Source organism: Alligator sinensis, unplaced genomic scaffold (assembly GCF_000455745.1).
Source record: "Alligator sinensis unplaced genomic scaffold, ASM45574v1 scaffold157_2, whole genome shotgun sequence".
In the NCBI taxonomy this organism is placed as follows: domain Eukaryota; kingdom Metazoa; phylum Chordata; order Crocodylia; family Alligatoridae; genus Alligator; species Alligator sinensis.
Window position 1 is genome coordinate 344530 of NW_005842107.1, and position 24781 is coordinate 369310.

General features: G+C 41.8%; 1 protein-coding gene across 1 annotated transcript in view; it reads right to left on the reverse strand.

Annotated features, from left to right (window-relative positions):
• The window catches only part of TENM1 (teneurin transmembrane protein 1), a 572606-nt gene that overhangs the window by 66042 nt on the left and 481783 nt on the right, over nt 1–24781 (reverse strand). Inside the window, exons 20-22 of the mRNA XM_025205187.1 lie at nt 24164–24413; nt 22561–22581; nt 12591–12823 (exon numbers count right to left, since the gene is read on the reverse strand). Coding sequence (XP_025060972.1) covers nt 12591–12823; nt 22561–22581; nt 24164–24413 — 504 coding nt within the window. The remainder of the gene's footprint in view (nt 1–12590; nt 12824–22560; nt 22582–24163; nt 24414–24781) is intronic.

Below are 24781 nucleotides of genomic sequence, written 5' to 3' on the forward strand. Positions count from 1 at the left end.
CCCCCCCACCCCGGACGAGCTGCCCGGGCTCCGACTGTCCCACGACCCGTCCTGGGGTCCACCACAGACTTATCTGGTGGATGGTGCGTGTGTGTGTACTCTGCCCCCCCGACCAATAATATTTTCTCCCTGTACTTATGGGTCCAGATGAGATATGAGAGAGAAAAGAATTCTTGTGAATGATCTCCTATTGGAGCAGCTGATCCAATAAAAGAGATCTATTGTCCACCAGAATTTTTGCCTCTAGCCATGGTGTGCCGAGACATTATGTGCAAAGTCCATCTCTAGGTGTCTCTTTGTTTGCATCAAACTTACTTCTGAGCAATCTGGCTACTAAACCAGAAGGCTCAAACCTTCAGGGGTGAGTTGTGGGAGAGGAGGTGTTTAACTGTGAATCTGTGAAGTCAGTTCTTGAGCTGGGGAGGATGGACAGTTTCACTGTGCGTTTCAGTTCTCAGAAGGAAAGGCTACGTGGTGGGGGAGGGACAGGGAATCTCTACAGCAGTGGGCTCTCTTCAAACTCCAGAGCCTTAAAACAGCTGAGGCATCCCAGCCAGGAATCCGGTGAATCTCCACCAGGAGGAGCATAGACCTACAAGTGCCAGCTCAGTGGCAGCTTGTGGAATAGAACAAGTAGAATTTTAAGAGACCCCTTGAAGGGCCTGTACTTCTCACTCCTCAACCAAAAGTCAAGAGAAGATCAATAAGCCTGTTCCTGGTAAAGGGAGATAGTAAGCACGCATTATAAACAGCAAGCTACTGAGCCTATGTGCATCGTAAAGGCTACTGAACAGCAGAACCCGAGTTGGAGGCCAGGTTGTGCTCCTGTAAATTGAGGCGGGATGGGGTTCTCATTCCTTGGAGCTCTTCCTTGGGAGTGCTCTCATCCCCCTTCTCTCTTAATCTTACAGAGCATGCTGATGGCCCAGCAGGTCTAGGAGCGATGGAAGAGGAAGAAGAAATAGAGAACAGAGCAAAGGTCACTCTGTTGAGATGAGATGGAGAGAACTAGTGCCAGGCATCTAGAACTCCTACCTCCATAGCATAAGGTGCAGGGGAGCTGCTTAATCATGGAAGGATTAGGCCTATCACTTGTAAAATAGGCCACTCATCCACTTGGGGCAGAGCCTTGCAGTTATCCAGACTGAAATGGTCAGGGTGAAGGTTGAAAGACTTGGATCTCTTTTTCTGATGAAAAACACCATTACAATTAAACAGCATTAAACTTATAGTCTCATTTGAACAAGAAATGCTGGTAAAAAGTATGCTTCTTGTGGGACTGCATGTTGTTCTACAGGTATTAATAGAGTTGTATGCATGCACACAACCATCTCTCTCTTCCCCCCCTGCCCCCCTCCCCAACAAATCCAGCCTGGGTATTAATGACTATGTTAAAAAGTAATTAACATGCAAATTGGACAGTCTCTCTCCATATAGCATTCCTAAGGGAATTCATGTTATAGAGGAAAAACAATTAAAATACACACTGGAACGATTCTGACTTTTAACCAAATAATCATGTTTTTCAGAGCCCTATCATGGTTTATTAAACAAGAATTTATGAAGGGGTAAATTGTGACCCATAATTAAGTTTGGGTACGATTTGTGATTTGGCTATTTACCCATGTACAATTCAGCTCTGCAATGGCTTGATTAGAGAGGGGATGGAGGGATGGTTTGATGTCACTCCCATGGCCTGGTGAAGGTGGAAGATCTCATGTCAATGAAGTTCCTTCCCCTCTCACTCTTACTTTGTAGATCACAAACCTTTCCCTGTCACAGGCTTTTGTTGCAGTTGTAAGAGGCAAATTAATTAAAACTGACATTTTAGAGTTCTGAGGTGGGAGTGAATTTTTGGGCATATGCCCTCCTTAATTTATGCCAACATAGCTGCATGTCAGATCAGGTCAGAGGATCCTAACTCCACTGTGTGGTACCAGGGAGACTCTGTATATATATATATGTTCTACCTCTTGATATAATTTCTGGTCTTGGCCTCTGCCCTTTGCTGCTCTGCTGGATATTTAGCTCATCTGAGTTAAACAACTGTAGGCAGGCGCCATGCCATGGATAACACAAAGGCAGAATCTATCACTAGGGCAAGTACATCTTCAGTTTCAAGCAATGTCTCTGTGAGCAGATGGTTGTATTGGCTGTGTGGCATCGATTTATATAAAAGTCCAAAATTATACAGCAGTGAAATAATAGAGTCATTCAACTGTGCAGCTGAGAGTGGATTTTTAATATGGACTGCATAAGAAATCCACAGAACCCATAATGTTGAGAATACACCTCTTGGTCCTCAGCCATTAGCAGAATGCAGTCTATCTGCGTTGCACTGAGTGCGGTAGAAGTAGATGCAAGCTGGCTATACAGAAGAGGCCAAGATAATGTCTTCAATAATTTAGTTATACTAAAGCTTGTGAATTCCTAATGGTGCTATACGAGTTACTCCATTGGTAGTTTTTCCAGTTAGCACTGCATACTCTGCAGAAATGGTATGAGGTGCATGTTAAAATAAAGAAAGGTATCTGTTTTCTTTCTTATACCCATCTGGGTATATGAGGTCTGTAGAGATGGGTTTGGAATACCAGCCAAAAGCACACAGAAAACGAGGCCCTAAATGGAGAATAGGAATTTTCTGTGTATGTGATACAGCCGGAAGGCTAGATCCGCAGCTGCTGTAAACCGATGCACAGATACAGATTTCGGCAGAACTACACCAGTTTAGACCCGCTGAGGGATCTGGCCCAACAAGTCATGGCAATAATACAGGCGGAAAAAGGAAAACATGAATACTGAATATGAGAGGAAGGTGCGTTTGTATTTGAGACAGCAGAGATGAGGCCTGGCGTTGAAGATTCAAACAGTGTTACCAAGGTCAAAACTGTGTAGTACGTGCATGCACATGCACACACACTCCCGTTCTGCAAATCCAACCTGTCAAACGCAGTCCAATTTGGACACCTAACACTTCCGGTATTATTTCAACCACTTTATTCAGGGAGCTGTATGCATATACTTATTTGTTCAACTTGGTATCTTTCATATCTGGGCTCTGCCCAATAACAAACTAAATCGTCTGCAAGTATCAGCTTTATGTATGCTCAACAAAGAGGTGCATATAGATAGATACAATGTTTACTGCTGTGCGATTGCTTTTATACAGGAGGGGGGAAAATCCCTCTAGTCTTATGTATAAATTCAAACTAAGCCAACTCCTGCCTGGCTGCTGATAAGATGCCCCAACATTTCAGGATTTCTTGTTGGCAAGAACGCAGCAGATAATGTATCCGTTGACAAGGTACAACAGATAAGGGAAAAATAAGAAACAGGAAAATATAGATGACTATCTAAATCTCCCCCATGTATTCATTATTAGATGCTGGATCACTAGAAGCTCCAGTGGCTGTCTCTTGCACAACATTTTCATATATCTGCACTCCAAAAGCTCCCCTCTCATCCTTTGAAGACATACAGTGTAATGCAACACAGGATCAGGTCTCAGAGCTGTGGATACAGCAGGACACTTCCAATTGTTCTTCAGTCACAGCAGAAGTTGGAGAAGGAACTGATGTGTTAAAAATGCTCTGGCTCCAAAGATAAACGAGGCCTGCCTTTAGATTCAGAATGAAAAAAGCAGTTTGGGCAGCTTCTTCCACACAGAGAATATAAGCTCATCCATATCACTGAGGTCTGGGGGTGAGCGTCTCACCCTTGTTCACCCCACATGTGGATGCAGCAAATGGCTGGAGAAGAGTTCAGTTAGCACAGGTGCTACATTTGGCTGCGGTGAGTGGCCCTGATGGTGCCTACTTTACAAGCTGCTGTGCAGGGGGCATATTGGCAATGGAAACAGGGTGGGAGGACTGGGGCTGTTTTGAGGCTGTGCTGAATTCTGGCCTAATTGCTGACATCTAAAATTTGTCCTTTCAGTGGCTGTTGTTTGGATGTGAGCTGCCCAAAATATTTTCTCATAGCGGGTGGCCAGTCATTCTGAGAGTACCAGCCTGCACAGTCATAATGGAACGAAGGTGAGTTCACGCTCCAGCGGTGTGTACTTACTCTGCACCCTCATGGCTTGTTATTGCATTTGTGAGCAATAATCGTACCATCCTTAAGATCAAAGTCTCCTAGTTGCCTAAGACTTTGTCTTCTCGGAAGAGACTGCAGTCAACCAATGTGTTTTCTGGTAATCTCATGAGATGCATGCTGCTAGCACTCTTTTAACTGAGATTTGAAGACTGAGATATTATGAGACATCGTTGCCTTGTTTTACATAAGAGCTACACATTTCAAAATGTACAATTACAGAGTAACTGTAAAATGTATAAATAATATATTTAATATGTTCTCATCATTACTTTACATTTTCTTCAACTACCCATCATTTTTGCAGTGGTCTCACTTGAACTTTGTGGTTGTTTCCAGGTAGGGGAAAAAAGTGAAAATGTCAAGGACGATGAGTGGAAAACGAGGCAAGAGCAAAAGGAATCAAAGAAATCAACAGAAGGAAATAGGCAGCAACATCTTCCACGGAAAAGAGCCGAGTAAGGACAAAGAACAAAGGAAAGGAAAGATGTGATAAAGGCAAGAGAGTGTAGTAAGTAGCACCAGTTGCATCAGTTGCAGACTTGCTGATAAAGCTTATTTGCAGTGACAGCATCCACTGAATAAAACCAAAATTTTGTGGGAACATGCATTTCCTTTCCAAAAGGATGGGATTCCTGGTGAGAACTGAAACACAGATGACCCCTCGCCTATCCCGGAATACAGAATAATCCGGTGTTGAGGGCTTTCACCAGGACTGTGGGAGACAAAGAAAGGCTAAAACTCCAACCAACCTTGACCTGATCCAGATCAGGAAATGACTCTCAATCTCCCATCATACCTCAGGAAGTGCTCCATCCACTGGGCATTGTAGTGCTGTTTCTTGTTCTTTTCAGTAGGAGCTGTATTTTAGGGCACCTATACGCATGCCCAAAGCCAGCTCCAATGCATGCTAATTAGCATGCATTGGAGCAGACTTGATTAATCGAGTCTGTTGGAGTGTGCTAATTAGTGTGCTCCAGCAGCCTTGGTGTCATGTATTCAACATCCCCATGCTTCTAAGTGGTGACAGGACATTTTAACTAAAGCTCATTGAACAGATTTTAGTGCCCCGCTGCAATTTTGAAGTGTGGGCTGGTGAATATGTGAGATGCTGCAGGCGCTTTAATTAGAGTGGCTCCTAAGGACTAGAGCTGGGAGGACAACAGAGGTGCAAGCCTCTGCTCCAAGAGGAAAGATTTAGAGACTGACCTTAGGGTTTGGTAAATGGGGCACTTGCCCAGGATACGAGAGCTGCTTGATGTTCAAATATTTGGTCTGTATCAGGCAGGGTCATTTTTCATTAAAATTTCAAAAGGTGTTTGGGTTCATCCCTTTGATGATCCTCTGGATGTCTGAGATCTGTCCAGTCCTTCGGACTGCTTTCAGAAGCAACCTTTAACTTTACTGAACTATACAGTTTTAGTGAAGTTGATAGGCTCGGGTATCCAGATTTGGGAGCAAAACTGCATTCAAAATAAAGATCTGAGGGTTTAATCTGTCATTCTGTGAACTGAAAAGAAAAAGGACTTGACTGGCACTTTTGCAACAAAAAAACTATGTGGTGTTATTTTAGGAAGGCTTTCTAGCATGTAAGCTTGCCTTGTTATAAATTAAACGTTTCCAATAAGGGTAGACACCCTTTTATTACCTTTCTTCTGATTTGTACATAAATGCACTAATACAAATCTATATAGCAGTTAGTTAATTGATCATTTATATGCACAATTAACAAACCACATGCTTAACTGTGGAAACTGAACGTGAATATTATGCACGTGCATTTTTGTGCATTCAGTCTTGTGCAATCCAGGCCTCAAAATATCCACCAAACTAATATTCAACTGATATATATTTCCCTTATTTCATAATGAAAATTCATTCCATTAAGTGAGCTGCCCAAAAAGGTACTTTCTTGGTCCTTTCGCACTCTAGCTGGCCACTACATACTTTTTTGCTAAGCACTCCGTTCCAAACTAGATTAAGTATCAATACTTAGAACACATCTAAAAATCGTTATTACTTGCAAATAAGCACTTTAACTTTGGATGCAAATTTCTAATTAAACTTCTGAAGAATTTTGTACATGAAAACATCTTAAAGTACTGGAAAGAACTGATAAAAGGGAATGTGCTACCTTCTGCTGAAGAGAAACTGTATTTGGAAAGAACTTGCTATTCTCATAAAACTTTTAATAGGAAGAAGTGAATCAAATTGGTTAATTACCATTTTATGGTTGGTAAAAGGGCAAATTACATGCCATCCATTTCTAAACTTCTAAATGTCTCTGGTGCTTTTAATTAAAGCTGCCATCCAGAAACTACTAAAGCAATTTTATGCAATTAGTTATTTATAGGTTACCATAATACACCACTCAAAATATGATTCAAGTGATTTGCAGTCTTGCTTTGTGATCTCTGTCATCTTTACTTCATTGCATGCGATGTATGAGAAGCAAAATTCTCAACTGCTCTTTATTAGCTGGAACGCTTCTTTCGGTACCTGGACTTCAATGTTGCCGCTCTTCCGACAGAAGCATTTAACAGCAAAGATGAAAGAGAGCAAAATTATTTTAAGTGCCCATGCTGGATGAAAATGTCTTACTTCAATTCTGAGCTACAATGATTGGGGTCAGATTTACTGCTGATAATGGCTTGCAGAAAAGTGAGTAACTGTTTCTTATGCATTCAAATTAGGGCTGCAAGAAACTTGGAGAAAACTTGATTTTAAAAGTCTAAGAAAAAAAACCACCCAACCCAACCCAACCCAAAACCCACCTCATCCCCATAAAACAACCTGCTTTCCAGGTTCCTGAAACAGAGATAACCATCAACACCACCTGTTTGGGTTGAAGTGACAAGGAGGAAATGAGTATAAGGATGACATGACAAAAATGGAAGGAGACTTGTTCCGTCTCTGACTCCAATAAAACAGGCCGCTGTGTTAAGGTCTCAATATCGGCCTCAAACAAACATTCAGTTCTAGTGGCAGAAAACGTCCCGTACTAGAAATGACTCCAGGAGAGGAAGCCGTACAGGTGTTCAGTCTGCAACCACTTCCCTGCATCCCTAGACCAGGGTGATCCTAGTCTGAGGAAAGTATGGGTTTTTCCAGTTCACCTGTCCCCAAAGGGACTGGAGTGGTGAGGCAAAGCCCCTGGGCACTTCTCACACCAGGGACTCCCACATGAAAGGCAGGCAGGGGACTCGTGGTGCCGTTTCCTCTTCTCAGCTCCTAGAGCCTTTCCCCCGTTCAGCTTGGAAGCCTTTTCCCACCTGGCTCCACTCCTGATTCCCCAGGAGGAGATAAGTGAGGAGGAAAATGTGCAGACATTCAGTCTCCCAGGAGCAATTTCTACCTCACTGTAGTCAGAATGGCCATTTATTGCAGTAGGAGAAAACGTTAAGATGTCTGCATGCTTGTAGTTTCTTCTGAGAGCAGCAATTCTCCTGGTAGATGCCGCATGTCTGCACGTGGCCATCATCTTATTATGTAGAAGGCAGGGCAGATTGTTTCATCATTACTGCTTGTCCCCTTCATGCTTTGTAGAATTTCACACTTCTTGGTTTTTCTGGATTGTATGGTAAGCTTAATATGCATGTACTGGCTTGTAAAATAGCAGGGACCTCCTGATCAAACACTAATGACTGCTATTACCTATGGTAAGCAGGTTGGGGGAAGGGAGATTATGTTAGCAACTAGCTTCATTTGAGGATTCTGTTCACATCAAACAGAAGCCAATGGGGGTTTTCAACTGAGCTAGTGTTGGCCCTAAATGAACTATTGACATATAACAAAATATGAACATATTTAATTCCAGCAAGTGGTTTTTACAGCTCTTTTTGTGTTTATGTTAGCAAGAAGTGCTGCAGATAGAAAGCTACAGAGCCGTGATTATTTTCAGAATTAAAAAAAAAAAAGCCTTTCAAACTATACCTTTTTCATGTCCTGTCACTGACATTGTCCAGTGTTTTCACATCAAAGTTTGAACCAAAAAGGGCAAAAACATTTTCTTTGTTTTTTTAACATGATCTCTATAACCTTTGTAAAATTAAATCTTTTATTTAAGTGTTTCTTACATTTTTTTTATCTTAAATTGCTAAAGCAACTATATTCTATTCGTCTGTAAGCAGAACCGCAGCTTTTCTGCTTCATCTGTGCTGAAAAGGACATATCCCAGGCCTCACTAACAGCTTGACTGGGAACATAATAAAAATTCAACAGAAATTAGTAGGCAAACAGCTAGGGGTATATGGAGCAGAATGATAGATGCACAACTGTTTTATGCAATAGGCAATACATTAATTAACACTTGGGAGGGGCTCTGTGTTCACCATTTTCCTATAAGTTGGGCTTTGCATCATCTAACTTCTATGCCCCTTTGTTCCTGACTGGGTTTGGAGCCCATAAGCTCCTAAATGCCCGAGTATTTTTGGAAAATGAGATCTAAATCACTTGGACTTAAATCCACAAATATATTAGCCCTACCCACTAATTCCCACTGCTTTCAATAGGAATTAGACACCTAAGGAGGAGTTAGTCCAAATGTCGTCCTGAGGATCAGAGAATAGCAACAGCTTAACTGCTTTAAAAATCTGGGCCTGCATCTTACGTGAGGTGAGACTTTCATCGTTTCCCAGTTTACAGATGGGGTGGCTTGTCCTGCCTCTTAAGCAACTAACCTAGATATACACACTAAGTCGTTGGCGGTCCAGAATCCTAACATCTGGCCACATGTTGGAAACTATCCGCCAGCCTCCCAACATGGTGACTGTGGTTCTGCTGATCGTCACTAAACCCGCTTTTTTTTTTAACTGAGAAATTTAAAAAACTGAAAATCTGGTACTGGGTGAAATTCAAGAGTCTCGAATCTGGATGATGATTAATATTATCCTATGTACTTATTCCTTCATTTTCAGTATCTACTTGTATAATAAATGTGTTCAGCCTGTCACAGATTTTATTTTATGCCCCCACCTTGTATCATTTCACATTCTTTTTAAGTACTTGGTCATCTATTACATGACTCATTAGTTTGACTTCTCTGCAGAATTAAAATAAGTTGCAGTAAAAATAATATATTGAAGCTCAAGTTTCAACTACATCACCCATGCCTGCTTAAAAGCATCTTTCAATGTCATTTCAAACTTATATACAATACGAGGGGATTCACGCTCAGTCAACCTCTTGGCTTCATTTTTCCCTTCACTCATTCAATTAATGAAGAAAGCTGTGAGTGTTTGTTTGCTGGCTGTGAAATAGAAGTTGGAGAAACCGGTTCCAATCAAAAGAAATGACTAATGTCCTTCTAAGGAGCACCACTTTATTAAATTCCATCACCAGGCATTCATCTTCCTATGTTCCTCTCTTCTCCCCTCCAAATAATAAGCATCTAAACACAGTCACCTTGAAGGTAAAGATACCGAAAACAATGAAATGGAAGCTGATGAAGGCTCTTGCATTATTTAATAAGCTTTCTTTGAAAGTTTAAAGTTTATTTGAACAACTCTCATGAAATACCTTATGAAGGTCTTGCATGCCAGAAGCAAAGTGCCATATGCTAGAAAAATTGATATCTATTTTCAAAAAAGACTCCAATAAGTAAAATATTCTTTGAAATAGATTTCACCCAGGACAGCTGATAATAAATTAAACAAACAATAACAGGTAAATATGGATTTGCAGCAGCTTTTTTTTTTTTTTTTTTTTTTTAAATATATTCCAGGTTTTCAAAGCGTTTTGCCAAGCACTACTACTTAGGTCTCACAGCACCCCCCAGGGTTAGGTATTACTACATTTACTTTACAGACTCATGCATTGAGTCATGGGGATAAGAAGCGATCATTCAAAGGCACAGAGGGAGTCAGCAGAGGTGGAAGAGAATTCATGAATCATGACTGCCTGACCCCAGCGAGCTGTTGAACCATCTTCCTTCCCACAATCATTATGCATGTCTTGTGATTTAGTATAAAGCTGTTCCCTTTCCCAGTTTAAACTGCTCAGATTTTAACTTCTACTGCAGAAGAAAGGAGAGCTGGGATAGGAATCAACAAGATAGAGAGGGAAGAAACAGGAGAGAAGAGATTGTGTTTTTGTAACAGTGTCTAAAAATGAAATGAGAATAGCCTGACTAGCCGCAGAGGAACCTATTTCCAGCTGTATTGAATGGGAAGCATCTATGCAGCCTTTTCATCTGCAACACAGGGCACTTTTTTTCTTATTGTAAAAATCTCAAAGGAATGAAATTAGAAGTGCTTTATTTGGTCGTATGTCTAATCAATCTCTAAATGACCTATAGATACATTTCCTTAAAGTCTCATCCATACTTCCAGTCTTCCAAAAAAGAAATGATTATGTTACTCAGACTCCGTTCATCTCACTGTAATTGCAACAGAAACACAAATTGACTTATCTTCTGATCCAATAATCTGAGTGATTATTTTAACGACAAGCAAAACGAGCAATCAAACAATATCTTCACAAGATGCATTGGAAATATGTTTTTTTTAAAGCTTTTGTCTCTTCTTTAAGAATACCACATGTATAAAAAACCTTGTTTTAAAGGGAGAAGGTTTTTGCCATTGGTAAGATGATGCTTTCAAACTTCTTAAAGGCTGCGGGAAAACTTTGTTTTGATTATTATTTCTTAAATTTCAAACAAAGAACTGCTCTTGTTGAGTGTATGGCAAGAAAAAAATACAAGGCAAGCCACAAAACCCAGCTCTGATTATGAAATAAAAAATAACTTTCTTAGTTTCTCATAAGGAAGCAACTGTTAGAGCAACAAGTTTGTGGAGCCATTCTTGTAGAGAATGTTTAGCATATAAATATTTATTAATATATGCATAGTTATTAATATTTATTATTAATCTTAATTCTATTAATATTTATTAAATCGTTATATGACAGTTGTCCCTAGAAGCAGAGGCCTCAGTGTTGCAGGCACTGTGCATATATGTGATAAACGACAGCCCACTTACAGAGCATGCAGTCTACAAGACAAGACATGATTTAAGAGGCGAGTGAGAAAAGGTAGGGGAGGCACCAATAATAATAATTTTTAAAAGCATGATCTCAATACACAGCCAATAAGGAGAGGTAACCAGAGCTCTCCCCTCTTTAGCTGCCACCAGATTGATTTCATACGTTTTGTCCACAGTTTGCTGGCTGTCCCATGGCTCATGAACTGCAAGTTCATCGTCAATCAAAAAGATCCAAGGTCCTTGTGAGCCTTGTGGCTGGTAAAACTAGAGTAGGTTTCTGTAGCCTACGGCACACAAAGGACCGACTGGCAGGCGTCATGCTTGGCTGCCTTTGACTTCCCAGCCAAAATAAGTATGTACCAGTTTACAACTGGGTTGACTGGGGGCAAGCTTTGGCACAAGTCCAGAGTGGAGTTTGAACTCGCATCTCCGGAGCTGCCTTAACTGCTCTACTGCTGGGCCCCCTTAGGCAGTAAATTAGAAAAAATTAAAAATTAATGTTCATTCCCTGACTTCAACCTCTTATTTAGGAAGCTAAATATATATAGCTATTTTTAAGGTAAATGCCATGTTACAAATTTCCACCAACATACTTTCTCAATAAGTAAGAAAGAACAGCTAATTGTAGTCTAATTAGATATAATCAATTGTGGTCAGCAATAATACACAGACTCTTGTTTTCTTGCAAAGGGATCTGAAAACCTTTGTTTTCTACTATTTTCAGAGTTGATTCAGTACATTAATTAGCTGCCTGAAGATTAACATTTATTTTTACTTATCTCGCACTTACCTTCCATCATTAAAGACATGGCAAAGTCACTCGGGCTATAATTGCGACGTGTTGTTTAGCAAAGCCTTAAAATTGGGTTTATTGTTTGTCTTGGAAATATTTTTGCCTAGATATACATTCTAATTTCCCACTGATCAACAGCTTCCCTTTTTTTAGCTCAAAAAAAATAAAAAAAATCAAACTTTACCTCACAGCTATTCATTAGGAGTTCACAGTGTGTTAACAGGAATGAACAAGCTGCAGCTCATTTACCTCTGTTACGTGAGGTGCTGGGTCCCTTTCGCTACTGCTGATTTTGATGGAGCTTAGGGGCATTCAGCTGAAAACATCAAGTCTTATGCTGCAGTTTACTGTTACTGCAAGGGCTGGTGCAAGTAGATTAGGTTTTGGCACAAATGATGGATGAACACGAGACTTTCAAACAGCCCCTATGATATGGCATTTCTTTGGAAACAAAGCTGCACCAAACATTTTAGTGCGAGTCAGTGGGAGAATTTTTTTTTAGGTGCATTTGATGGCCAAGGTCAACTTAATGATTTCCAAATCAGTACTATCTTAATGGACCACCGATTTGAAGAGCGCAGATGGCTTGGACCTTAAATGTACATGCCTAAACTCCATGATTATGAGCAGAATTTACTCACATGCATCAAGTATCAAAATGGACTCGAACCCACGTGGTACACAAACCCTGAAAGGCAAAAAAGCTTTTAACGTATCATTCCTACCTCTAGGACTGTTGAGAGAAGCCTCGGCCGCCCTTCCGCCATCTCCGCAGTGACTCTGATCAAATGGGAGGCACTGATCGCCTGTCCCTGCAACCACATCATAGTTCTTGGCCAAATCCTTTGTTTCACTGAGCGATTTCGCTTTGTAGACTCTCCTGGTGTTGGTGTCTGACAAGTAGAGGGATTCTGAGGCTGGGTCCACAGCCAGGTAGTACTTGTGAGCTGGACTCGTACTTAAGAGAAGAAGAGCAAAGTCAGAGAATTAATGTGTTCATCATGCTCCCTGTTTGAAGAAATTTACTTCCAGCAGCATAGACCATCTGCTCTCTTTTTTCTCCCTGGGTATACCTATGCTGCAGTGACAGCAGGATACTGCAGGCATACCCAACCTAGCTTTAAACTAGGATGTGGGAGCATGGCATGCAGCACTAGTAGCCGAAAAGCTGAGTAAAAAAAGTTGGCTGGTTAGTCCATGCTGAACTAAATTTGCAGCAGCAATTGCAAGATGGATATATTGACAGTTTTCAAAAGCAGAAGCCTTTTTTTTATATGCATGCTAAATGTCATGACTATCAGCATTCAAAACCACATTATGACTTAAAGGAGAGCAGCAGGGTACCCCACAGACTGTTCTGCGTAGGCACAAAAATCCACTTCTGGTTATTTTTATCCTCATTTAAACATTAAGTAACATGAAGGTGTGAAATATGGTGCATTAATTCATGCCTACTATGTTGTCAGGAACAAGGCGGAAGGCCAAGTACCGTCAATGCAACTAGGCGTGAATTAATGCACCATAATTCACGCACTGAAGTGCCTTATTGAGATGATAAAACGTTATTTAAAAAAAAATATTTACACATGTTAATTAAGTGGTAAGGCTCATGAATTCTAATAAGTGAACTGGACTACATCTTATCAACCGATCAGATTTTTTTTTTTTTTGGTGGTTGCTTCTTTCTGGCAGCTTGACAATCTAAGCAAATTTGCTGCTTAAGGAAGCCCTCTGAGATGGGAAGTAACAAGTACAATGGCTTTAATTCTGCCAAGGTTGCACATGTTGGCCCCAATCATAAAGAGGGAATAGGAGCAGAGTCTCAAGCTTGTGCAGAGCATGACTGAGATCAGGAGAATTCTGTGCAGACACAATCAGGGTCGCTGCTTGCTAAATGTCTGTACAAATTCCAGCTAATTCCCAGAGCCTGAGAGCAGACGTTTTCTCACTGCAGTGCTCTCTCTGGAGGGAGAAGAGCATTTCTGACAGTCAGCTATCCTGAAGTCTGAACTTCCAATGTTTTTCTGTGACATGCCTCAAGGCTGCTATTTTTTCAGTACATCATATTCAAATTTCTTACAGGTTTATACTCTGTTCAGATAGTTTGCTGTCATGCAGTTGAAAGAGAGACTGTCAAAAAATCACGCTTTTCCTCCCGAAGATATTTTACTACTGTTGCGGAGAGCACCTGAGACGAGTGTAATGTGCAGATGAGAGTTCGGAGATGTTTCTGTGTTTTGTCAGTTCCCTTATGTGTGCGGTGAAGCTGACACTGTGCTGTGTATACTTAGTTTCCCCTATTCACACAGGTCTCCCGCACTGGCGGAAGAAAAAAATATTTTGGAGAAAACATGATGTTAAATGCACTGCCTTTGCCAGGGATTCGAAAGTATGTGTGTAGCACTGATTTCTTTTAATATTTCAATATCAAACCTACTTCAATATCAAACCTTTGCCTGACCGAGGGAGATACTAGGATTTGCTGACCATTTATTAGATGGTCCTAAATCATCCGAGCAATATTACAGACCCCTGGAAAAATATTTATCAATGGTAATGTATATGAACAGATACATATCCTTTCTTTCATTTAGTCTGGTTTATGAATGCATTTGGTACTGTATTCTAATTTTATACATTCCAGCAAGGCTCAATTCAAATGTCCTACTTCCATTTATGGGGGATTTTAAGAAACCCACAATATAATAATTTTTGATAGAGCCTGATCTTCCAAGGTGCTTAGTGAATTCCTGAATTCCCATTCACATCTAAAGGAAGAGCAAGTCCTCAGCACCCCAAAGACTGGACCATAAGCTCTATTAGTCTAATTCTGGCTAATCACAAGTTTTTTATAAAAGGGAAAAGAGAGAAATGGGGGGAGAGAAAAAAGATTCTGTTAGACAGGAAATAAGGAAGAAGGGAGATACAGGGGAAGGACAGAGGATTGAGAGAGGATTGGTAGAATGAAGGAGGTGAGAAAGAGGGAATGAGAGAAATGTGATTAAATGCGGAATCAAAGCTGCTATTATTCTGAAGTTAATTAAACTTTTTTTTGTTAAAAATATTAGGACTGGTCACTTGTGGGGGTTTGCAGTTGAAGTTCAAGAGCCATCTGGACTAATTAAACACAGGGTTTTTCATAAAACCCTGCTGTGGAGAAATTAACAGGGAGAATCCAAGATGTTAAATGTGCACCACTCAAGTTACACCCACAAAGTACCAGGGGTCATTATAAACTCTCCTCTTAGTCATGCTTGTTGTCATTGGATATAATATACTCGCTTTGAGAAAATGCTTAATGCCACCTGTGGTTATAGCCTTGAATGCTAAAATATACAAAAATGTTTAATAGAAATGGAAACCCCCCCGGCCTCCCAACAAAACTATACCTGATCTTTGGGGATACATGGAATGACATCTGTAACATGGCCTGTTTTAATTAGTAATGTTAAAAATTGTCAAGTGATCTAATAAAATATTTATAGTGATTTATTTCAGAAGAAACTATTTCCTTCTCTGGGTTCTTTACCCTCTCTGAGTTCAATGCCCAGATTCCAGTTCACTAGTTCCCAAACAGCTTTATTACTTGGTGTTAAAAATACTGATTACAGAGAGCCTAGGAAACTAATGGAACCAGCCTGACCTCGTGAGGGACACACTGAGAATATCAATGTTTTTGAACGGAACAAACAAAATATGTCTAAAGGTCAGTGTGACCCAATTGGAATCGTTCTCTAGCCGTGCTCTACCGGCTTTTAAAATAAAATTAATCTTTGTGCAATTTTTGCCAGGGGTAAGGTAGGCAGAAAGGAGGAATGGACTGCCCATGATTGATGCTGATTGTATGCTATACTGTACGGAGGGGGAATGCGGTTGGATACCGTGGACGGGGCACTGTATAAGGACCTGAATACAACGTAATAGAACAGCTTCTAGAAAACGGCTACCCAAAGCACTTGGCTGAGTACTCAAAGCAGCAGCTAAAAATCCATGTCATGAATTCAGGCTCCTTGTAAAGCTTTTATCTTCATGAAAACGGGGCTTGGAACTTATCTGTACGATGAATTTGCTCCTTGCCTTGTATGATGTTGCTACAGAAGCAGCCCCCATGGCATAAAAGAGAGCGAATGACTATGAAGCAGTCTGCGTGTGCAGACATCGAGTTCAGACGTCTCACTAGCACCACGTCTTAGATTGCTGGCATTTGTTAGTCTCTTCCATGTGGTGTCAGACTCATCTCTTTGGAGACTGAGGAGGGTGCTGAGGGCTGGAACTTAATGACAGTTGTTGGGGGCTGTTGCAAGTTCAAGTTGCTTCCCGAGTTCCAGGTATAAGGAGTAACAGCCACTACTAAATGTCACCATTTTAGCGTGAGTGGCCTTGCCCACTTTTCGCACCAGCTAATTACAGGCTGTTATCACAGGGAGGGCATACTGCAGCTACAATACTGCCTTTGTGTAGGAGGTGGCACATGCTGGGAGAAGGAATGAGCCTTACAAGGACAGGCCACAACTGCAGTCTTTACACTAGGGAAGCACACAGACTGATTGGGATCCTTTCATCTGCGAGAGATGGTGGATAGTGCAGCCTATGGCATAGATGGTTTGCATGTCTCATGTGTCTGAATAGTCTGATCTGAGATTTGCATGATCTGTGGCAGTGGTTGCAACTGTATGTGTCATGATTGGGTGGTTTGGGAGCTGCTTGCTTCCTGTGGACTCTTTTCTCTTCAAGCTGTTGGAGCCAATTCCTGTCGTGGACTTTAATGCCCTGGTGGAGACGGTGACACCACTTGTTCTGATCACTTGCCAAGGTTTCCCGTTGGTCAGGATCAATTCCAAATGCCCTCATATCTCACTTGCAAGTGTCTTTGTACTGAAGCTTGAGATGTCCTGTTGTTTTTGTTCCCTCTAATAGTTCCCTGTATAGCATGTCCTTGGGTATATGTCCATCTTCCAATCTGCTCAGATGGCCTAGCCAGTACAGTAGTCTCTATTTGAGTAGGGCTGCAATACTTGGTAAATTTGCCCTTTGAAGCACTTCTGCATTGGTAACTTTATCTTGACATTTGATGTTGAGTATGCAGCATAAACAGCATAGGTGGAAGCAGGTTATGCATACATTGTCCATGTTTCCCCACCATACATGAAAGTGCTGAGTACGCAAGCTTTGTACACTAGCATTTTGGTCTTGATGGTAAGCTTTGACTTGTTCCATGCTGTTTTAATTAGTCTGCTGAAGGTGATGGCAGCCTTTCCAATGTGAACATTAAGTTCTTCATCCAGTGAGAGGTTGGCGGTCACTGTGGAGCCTAGGTAGCTGAACTTCTGGCTGGTTCTCGTTAAGTGTGATTGATGGATCTTGTGGAACTCCCTGTCCTAGCACAACTGTTTTCTTTATGCTGATGGTGACAGCAAATGCCCGGCAAGCTCTTGAGAGGCGATCCATGAGTTCTTGTAGTAGGTCTTTGTTGTGGGCTACAAGGGCAGTGAATAGAAGCTCCCCAATAAGCACCTTTCTAATTTTAGTCTTTATCTTAATTCATGACAGGCTGAAGAGCTTCCCATCTGATCTGGTGTGAAGGTATATTCCTCCTTCCATGTCTTCAAACATGTAGTTCAGGAGTAGCGAGAAGAAGATTCCAAAGAGTGTAGGGGCAAGAACGCATCCTTGCTCCACTCTGTTTCTCATCTCAAAGCTGTCTGAAGTGGACTCAAACTGAACAGTAGCTTTCATGTTGGTGTGGAAGGAATGTATAAGACTTAACAGGATTGGTGAGCATCTTATCTTTTCCAGGACTGCAAATAGACCTGCTTTGCTGATGGTATCAAATGTTTTTGTTAGATCCACAAAGGTGATGCACAGTGGTCAGTTTTGCTGTCTGCACTTTTTTTGAAGTTGCCGCAGAGAAAATACCATGTCTATGGTTTATCATCCAGCCCTGAATCCACACTGAGATTCACGGTAAATATGACTCACCAGCTGTTGTAGATGCACCAAGATGATTCTTGTGAAAGCTTTTCCTGCTGTACTAAGTTGCAAGATACCTCTGTAGTTGTTGCAGTCACTCTTATCTCCTTTATTTTTATACAGAGTGACAATGTTTGCATCACGCATGTCTTGTGGTGCCTCACCCTCTTTCCAGCTTTTGAGTAGCAGTTGATGAAATAGGCTTCCTTTCCTGGACTTGAGAATTTCCACCGGGATGCCATCTTTTCCAGAAGTCTTGCCATTTGATAATAAATCAATGGCATTACTTAACTCTTCTACAGTGGGCTCCACATCTAACCCTAGCATGACCTGTAGAGTTGGCAGGTTCAGTGGTTCACTGGTAATGTTTCTTTCTTGTAAGTATAGCTCTGAGTAGTGTTCAGCCCAAAGAGACATCTGCTTGTTTCTATCTGTAATGGCTTCACCATTGCACAACTCGAGAGGAGCAACCTTGTTGACAGTAGGGCCTAGAGCTTTCTTCAGCCCTTTGCACATGACTTTTAGTTTCCTGTGTCTGAGGCTGTCTGTATCTCATCACAGAGCTTAGTCTAGTACTGATCTGCACAGTGTCTGGTTGCTCTCTGTACCTCATTTTTTGCTTGTTGAAGTCTTGCATTGGTGCTCTCAATTGGCTTCTTGCTGTGTTTCGGATAGGCTGTGTTCTTGATGTTGACAAGAGGTAATAGTTCTTCTGTATTTTCCTCAAACAGTTCATATTGAATGGTCTCTTTTCCCCAAATGTAGCTTTAGCTGTTTCATGGACTGCAGTTCTTAAACCTTCCCAAATTTCCTCTGTTCTTTTATACTGACTTCCCAAACATGCTGAGTTTGAAAGCTTTCGCAAACTCTTAGCACTTACTCTGATTCCTGGTGTTAGTGGTATTGATTCTGGACTTGCTCCTAGGTTTTGCTCCATGTAGTTTCTTGGCTGTAATATTCACTTTGCTAATGATCATGGAGTGGACGGTGTCAGAACTGGCACTGTGGAACGTGCGGGTCTTCTGCATTGAAGGTAAATCTTTCCTCCTAACAATAACAAGGTCTAACTGGTGCCAGCGACCCGATCGTGGATGTTGCCGTGACACTGGTGATTTTTTCCGGCAAGATATGAATTGGTAATGCACAATTGCTTTTGGGCACAGAATTCAAGAAATCATTGGCCATTTTCATTTATCTTGCCAATGCTAAACATCTTGGCAATCTGGCCATGAGTTGTTGCTTGCACTGACTCTTGCATTAAAATCTCCAAGGAGGAACAGTCGCTCGGTTGATGGTATTCCTTTGACAACCTGGTGCAGTGTCATAAAATGTATCCTTCTCCTAAGGGACGGAGTTGAGTGTTGGTGCATAAGCACTGATGATGTTCGCAAAGCTGATGATTGTCTGAAGTCTAAGTTGGATGATGCGCTCTGACTCTCTAATGGGTGTTTCTATAAGCTTTACCACCTTGTTGCTCACAGTGAAGCTGATGCTGTGCAGACTATTTTCTTTAGTAGTTTTACCTTTCCAAAAGAAGCTATAATTGGCCTCTTGGATAGAACCAGCATCTGCAAGTCTTGTTTCCTAGAGCACTGCAATGTCAACATTGAGTTTGTACAGCTTGCAGTCAATCAAGACTGACTTCTGTATGCTGCTTATCTACTGTAGGTCATCATAGTCTGTCAGGCCTAGACACATGATCTTGATGTTCCAGCTTCCAAGCCAGAAGGTTCTTGATTTCTCGTTTTTGCCAGGTGCAAGATTTTGTCTGCTTTTACGCTCTTGGCCTAGTCCCATGTACCCAATGAGATAGACAGACGGTAGTGGGTCAGCACCTAACTGTCCAGTGGCTGCCTGGCATTATGGCGGGCGGTAGCTGATTAGTGGAATGCGACGATTCCTTATGCTCAAAGGTGACCCATGAAGCCCTGCTCTATGCCAATCAAGTGAAAGCTTGTAACCCATAACTGCCACCTTCCGTATTGTGTCCATTCTGCCAGCAAGGATATGTCCTCTCCATGTGCTGTGGCTGCAATAGCCTGGGCAGTTGATATGGAGACACTACTCTGCCCATGTATCAGCGCCTCCCTCTTGGCTATACTGGTTTGGTCCAAAGGAAAGGCGGGAGTCGATACGTTTAGAACTAGCTATGCTGCTGGAGTTGCCAGTGCAGAGGAGGTACTCTGCCCATGTATCAGCGCCTCCCTCTTGGCTATACTGGTTTGGTCCAAAGGAAAGGCGGGAGTCGATACGTTTAGAACTAGCTATGCTGCTGGAGTTGCCAGTGCAGAGGAGGTCTGCCATCTGCCTGCCTTTTGGGGCTCCACTCCTAGACTGGTTGCCAGCCACAGCTGAAGAGCCCAATCTGCCCTGTGTGGATGCCGTTGGCAAAATCACTGAGCGATTATGCTCATCTACCTTTTGATGGCATTTCCTTCATCAAGGGTTCCACTACCTTCCTTAGGCGCTCATCCAGCTGAAGCTGTTAGTGCTTCCTGAGGTTGCCAGGTTAATTAACCACCACCCAGCACTTGGCGTTGAGTAGGTTTACTGCTTATGGTCATGACGGTAGCAGGTTTTCAATTCTGACCTGACCACAGAGTACCTTCTTTCCACTCTAAGAGATGCAAACCAGTCCAGAATGGGGGCAGAAGAGGCAGGGCACAGTCCTGTTCTTCCTGAACTAGCTAGAAGGGTCTGGCTGAGCATCCTCAGACACTGTATAATAAGGGCTTTCCCTGCACTTTATGGCATTCCCAGAGGTCTCCAATGGAGCCTATAGACTCCTCTACCCCATTCCCAGACAGGGCCCACCTGCAGGTTACCCGAACTGTGGCAAAAGGTATAATAGGCGCTACTCCTGCAAGACCAATCTACAACTGTGGAAGCACTCTATGTTCCTCTGTCCTCCTTGGGAAGAAGGCACATTCATACCCTTCTCTAATGTGGCTTTGGCTTTTAAAGCCTCAGCAGAGCTGTGTGCAATGAAGACTGGTAACAGCTTTTCCATAACCACAATACCTTTTACTTGCTCCAAGTGATGTGCTCCAGTTTACCACAGATCACTTCATTTAAGTTAGTAAGACTAATGTAACTTGGCAAATAGGCAATTAATACTTGCAATTAATAGTCTACAGCACTTTAGTGGGAAGTAATCTGACAAGTAACTTAACTAATGTTTAAGCCTATGTAGGCAAGCTAGCAGGTTTCTGTTTTACTGAACTGACATTGAGAAAGTTGTCTTTCATAAACTGAAGCAAAAATTAAGAACCTTGATTAATGCCATTTTGCTGACAATTGGCATTCCAGAGCAAACCAATTCAATTTTCTTCTTTTCAACTTCATGTAATTTAGAACAAATTTGACCAGTTTATCTCAGAAACAAAATTGAAACGATCATTAAAACAAACCATGGAAATGCATGCCATGAGCTACTGTAATATCTTCCCATTAACTTTTTGTTGCAAAATGCATGAAAGATTATATTTTTGATAAGGAGGCTGGCAAATAAACTCTCATTCAGTAATAATATTGTGGCTAAAGTCAAATAATTGATGATGATGGTGTCAGCCCTCAAAACAAAATGTGCTGTACATTTGGTTTAGTCTGTTCTGGGATTTTCTCTGTGTTGTCACACAGCCATCAAAATAGGATGCCTCCATCCTGCCTTATCTACTCATTTAATTAATCTGTCAGGAGAGGGAGGAGCTTGTTTCTTAGACTCTAAGGAAAGCGTAAGAAGCCCTGATAGCCTGTTGTTCTCTGTTCTTCCTAACCCTTTTAATGTCATGTACTGGCTAGATTGATCCAGCCGACACTCAGCTATCTAGAGTCTGTCTCTTCCCCCATGCGGGGTTATGCTTAGGCTGTGATTCTGCTGTGAGAAAGAGAACAAGGCTTTCTTGCACTTCTTCTTAATACAAGGAAGGGGGCAGAGCGGGGAAGAAAGGGAAGAACTTTTGGGCATCTACTTTTTTGGCCACCTCTCTCACTACCTGTTGTGTGGAGTGGCCAACAGGCCCCATGGTAAGGAATGAGCTGCTCTAAAAAGTGGGAAGTAGCATTCCTCCTCCCCAGGGCCATGTGAAAGCAGAAAAGGAGCTGTGACTTGCCAAGTCACAGTTCTGTGACTGTTCCTTGACCAGTTCTACTTTGCCCTGGCAGACCACATTTACAGTTGACCAAGTGTATACAAAATATATGAGGATGTTTCAGAAATTAACAGCAATTTTGAAATAAAACCACTTGGTGTGCAATGCAGTTAGTGGACCACATCACTTCTCTAGATAGTCATGAACGATGGGGTCATTCGACAAAGCTGCAGTCAGTGTTCCTGCTGCTGTACAGTTTCCCTCTTTGTCACAGACCTACAACACGGGCAGCTGTTTTACCTTTAGTTTCTGAAACACGCTTGTAGAGCAAAATGAATAGGACAGATATTAATGAAATAACAGTCACCTTTAACAAATACTCTTAACCCTTGCTCTTACAGTTAGGTTCTGTTCTGTGCCCTGGTGATTAGCAAACTGAGGGGCCTGTAGGTCTGGAGAGGTGCTCCACCTCTACACCCCCCTAAAGCAAACACAGCTGAGTTTGATCTATAGTCACATTGGTTAAAGGTACAGTGCTTCTGTAAACCTGTACTGAACCCCGCTCCTCCCTTTGCTTAGGTTTGTTCTTTTAAAGCAGTGGCATGTGTACACAACAGTACCAGAGTTTACTTACCTATGCCTTGTATCTCTGTTCCTAATATGACAGTTCAGGAGCCGGAAAAAAAGCAAAACAACACACATCAGTTGGCAACATTGACCAAAACCCGTAACAACCACCTCTGCCTACGACACACACACACACACACACACACACACACACACACACACACACACACACCCCAGACTTATTCACTTTGTACAGTCCACCAATGCACCATGCAGGAATCAAGGAAAGCAGTCAAGTCATTCAGCATCCCACCACCACTTTATCCATCATTTCTCTCACTCCAATTTAGCTGCTTCTTTTCCACTGCCCACAGCTCACAGAACTCCTCCTCCCAAACAATTTATGCGCAGTCTTAGCTCTAATCATGCTAGTTGGAAGTTCAGTCGTGTGTTTGGATATGCAATAAAGGTTTGGTGGGGTATAAATTACATGGGACATGGTGCCCCCTGGTGTAGTTTGGTACTTGCATGAGTAAAGGCTTAATCCTAAAAAGTGAGTGGTCCTACTGTTTCCAGTACAGATTAGTGGCTTTTCAGAGAAAGGAACTCTAATTGAGATAAGAGGGTGTAAATAGTGCAGTGTGTAAATAGTAACTGTGAGAAAAGCTTTACTGTAATATTTTGGGGGCCAGGACCATTTTGTACCTCCCAAGAGTAAAACTGGGTGCAGTGTCAATGGCAGGGGCAGGCATATCGAGTACAGTGGTGCACAGTATTACGGCGTCATGGGCCAAATGAGCAATGTGGGGTCTGTCTGTGGGTGCAATCCAGCATACCGAATCTGTCCATGTACCAGCTGACCCTGCATGCTGGCCCAACCCCACACCTGTGTGATCTAGAGCACAGGGCCATGTTATCCTGCCTGTGGGGCTTCCTATGGGTCAGGAAATTTGACAGCAGGGGAATGGCAATTAGCCTGTGGAGATCTCTATTACTGCTGGATGACAACTTCACAGACTGGAGTTTGAGCACCACTGGTATTGCAGGGTAGGTATAGGACAGTAGCCTTTTGGTGGCAGAACGCTCCCTGGATCGAGAGACTTTTGTTCTGAATGCCTGTGACCTGCATATGTCTTAAGATCCACCCAGCTTTAATTTGCTGGGTTTCTAAGAAAGGCTGGGAAACAATTTAACTGGATCTGCATACTTCTGCACTCAATCTGCCCTTAACAGTAAGCACCAATGCTCTGTGAGCTCTGAGCATATCTGAGTCTGTTACTCTGTTGAACTCTTTCATCTTAGGTAGTTAAATCGATTTAAAGGAAAAAAATGCTTTAAAATCTTACTCTACCTTGAAAAATGTATATGAAAAATATATGGGGGGAGAGGATTAAGCGTGTTCAGTTTACACCTTTTTAACTAATTACATAATTAAGAAGACGTAACATAAGCACCCCTGCATCACTTAACTGACCACCTTAAAGTAACCTTAAGGTTTCAGGTATATGTTGTTTGACATTAAATAAGAAAGACACATCTTTTCTAGGCAGCTGAATTTGGCTGATCCCTCAGGCCACTTAAAAATATTTCATTGAATTTCTCATAGCAGTATCATATTCATGATAATAAATCTGACCACCAACCAATCAATGAAATCAATGATTTCTTACCGTAGTTCTAAAATGCTAATGGAATTTCCTGAGGGAAATATCCGTCTGACAAAATTGAAGTCTCCGATATATACACTGCCATCAGGGCCAGAAGCCATAGCAACTGGGGCAAAGAGTTTGTTGTTGAGAGCAAGGCCATTGCAAATGGAGCAAGAGACACTTCTTTGGTGTCCGTTACCCATGACAGTCGAGATAACAGGGGGCTGTTGGGAAATGAACATGTTTTCACCATTTCCTTTGTGTACAATGCCTAGACGGGAGAAAAGAGAAGGTTGAAGACAGAAAGGAGTCATAATAAAAAAGCAAATATTAGCTGTCATAAATTAATTTTGCTCAGTTTTTGCGCTCAGCTCTGTTTTGCTCTCATTGTGCCGCAAAAAAATAAGCAGAGCCGGCAAAGAGAAGACTTGTTCTACCTACGCATTCTGAAACCATGGGTGTAAGTTCCTGGCTTGTTATAATGCTGAAATGAAAATCAGCTGGCAGGGACAAATGCAGTAGTTATAGCATTCTTCAACTTCCCTGTGTATTTAGCAGTGCTGCTGAAAAGCTCTTCATTGACAAGGAGAAGTATGATCAGTTCTTTTAAAGAGTTAAGGACAAGATTCTAAGAACCGA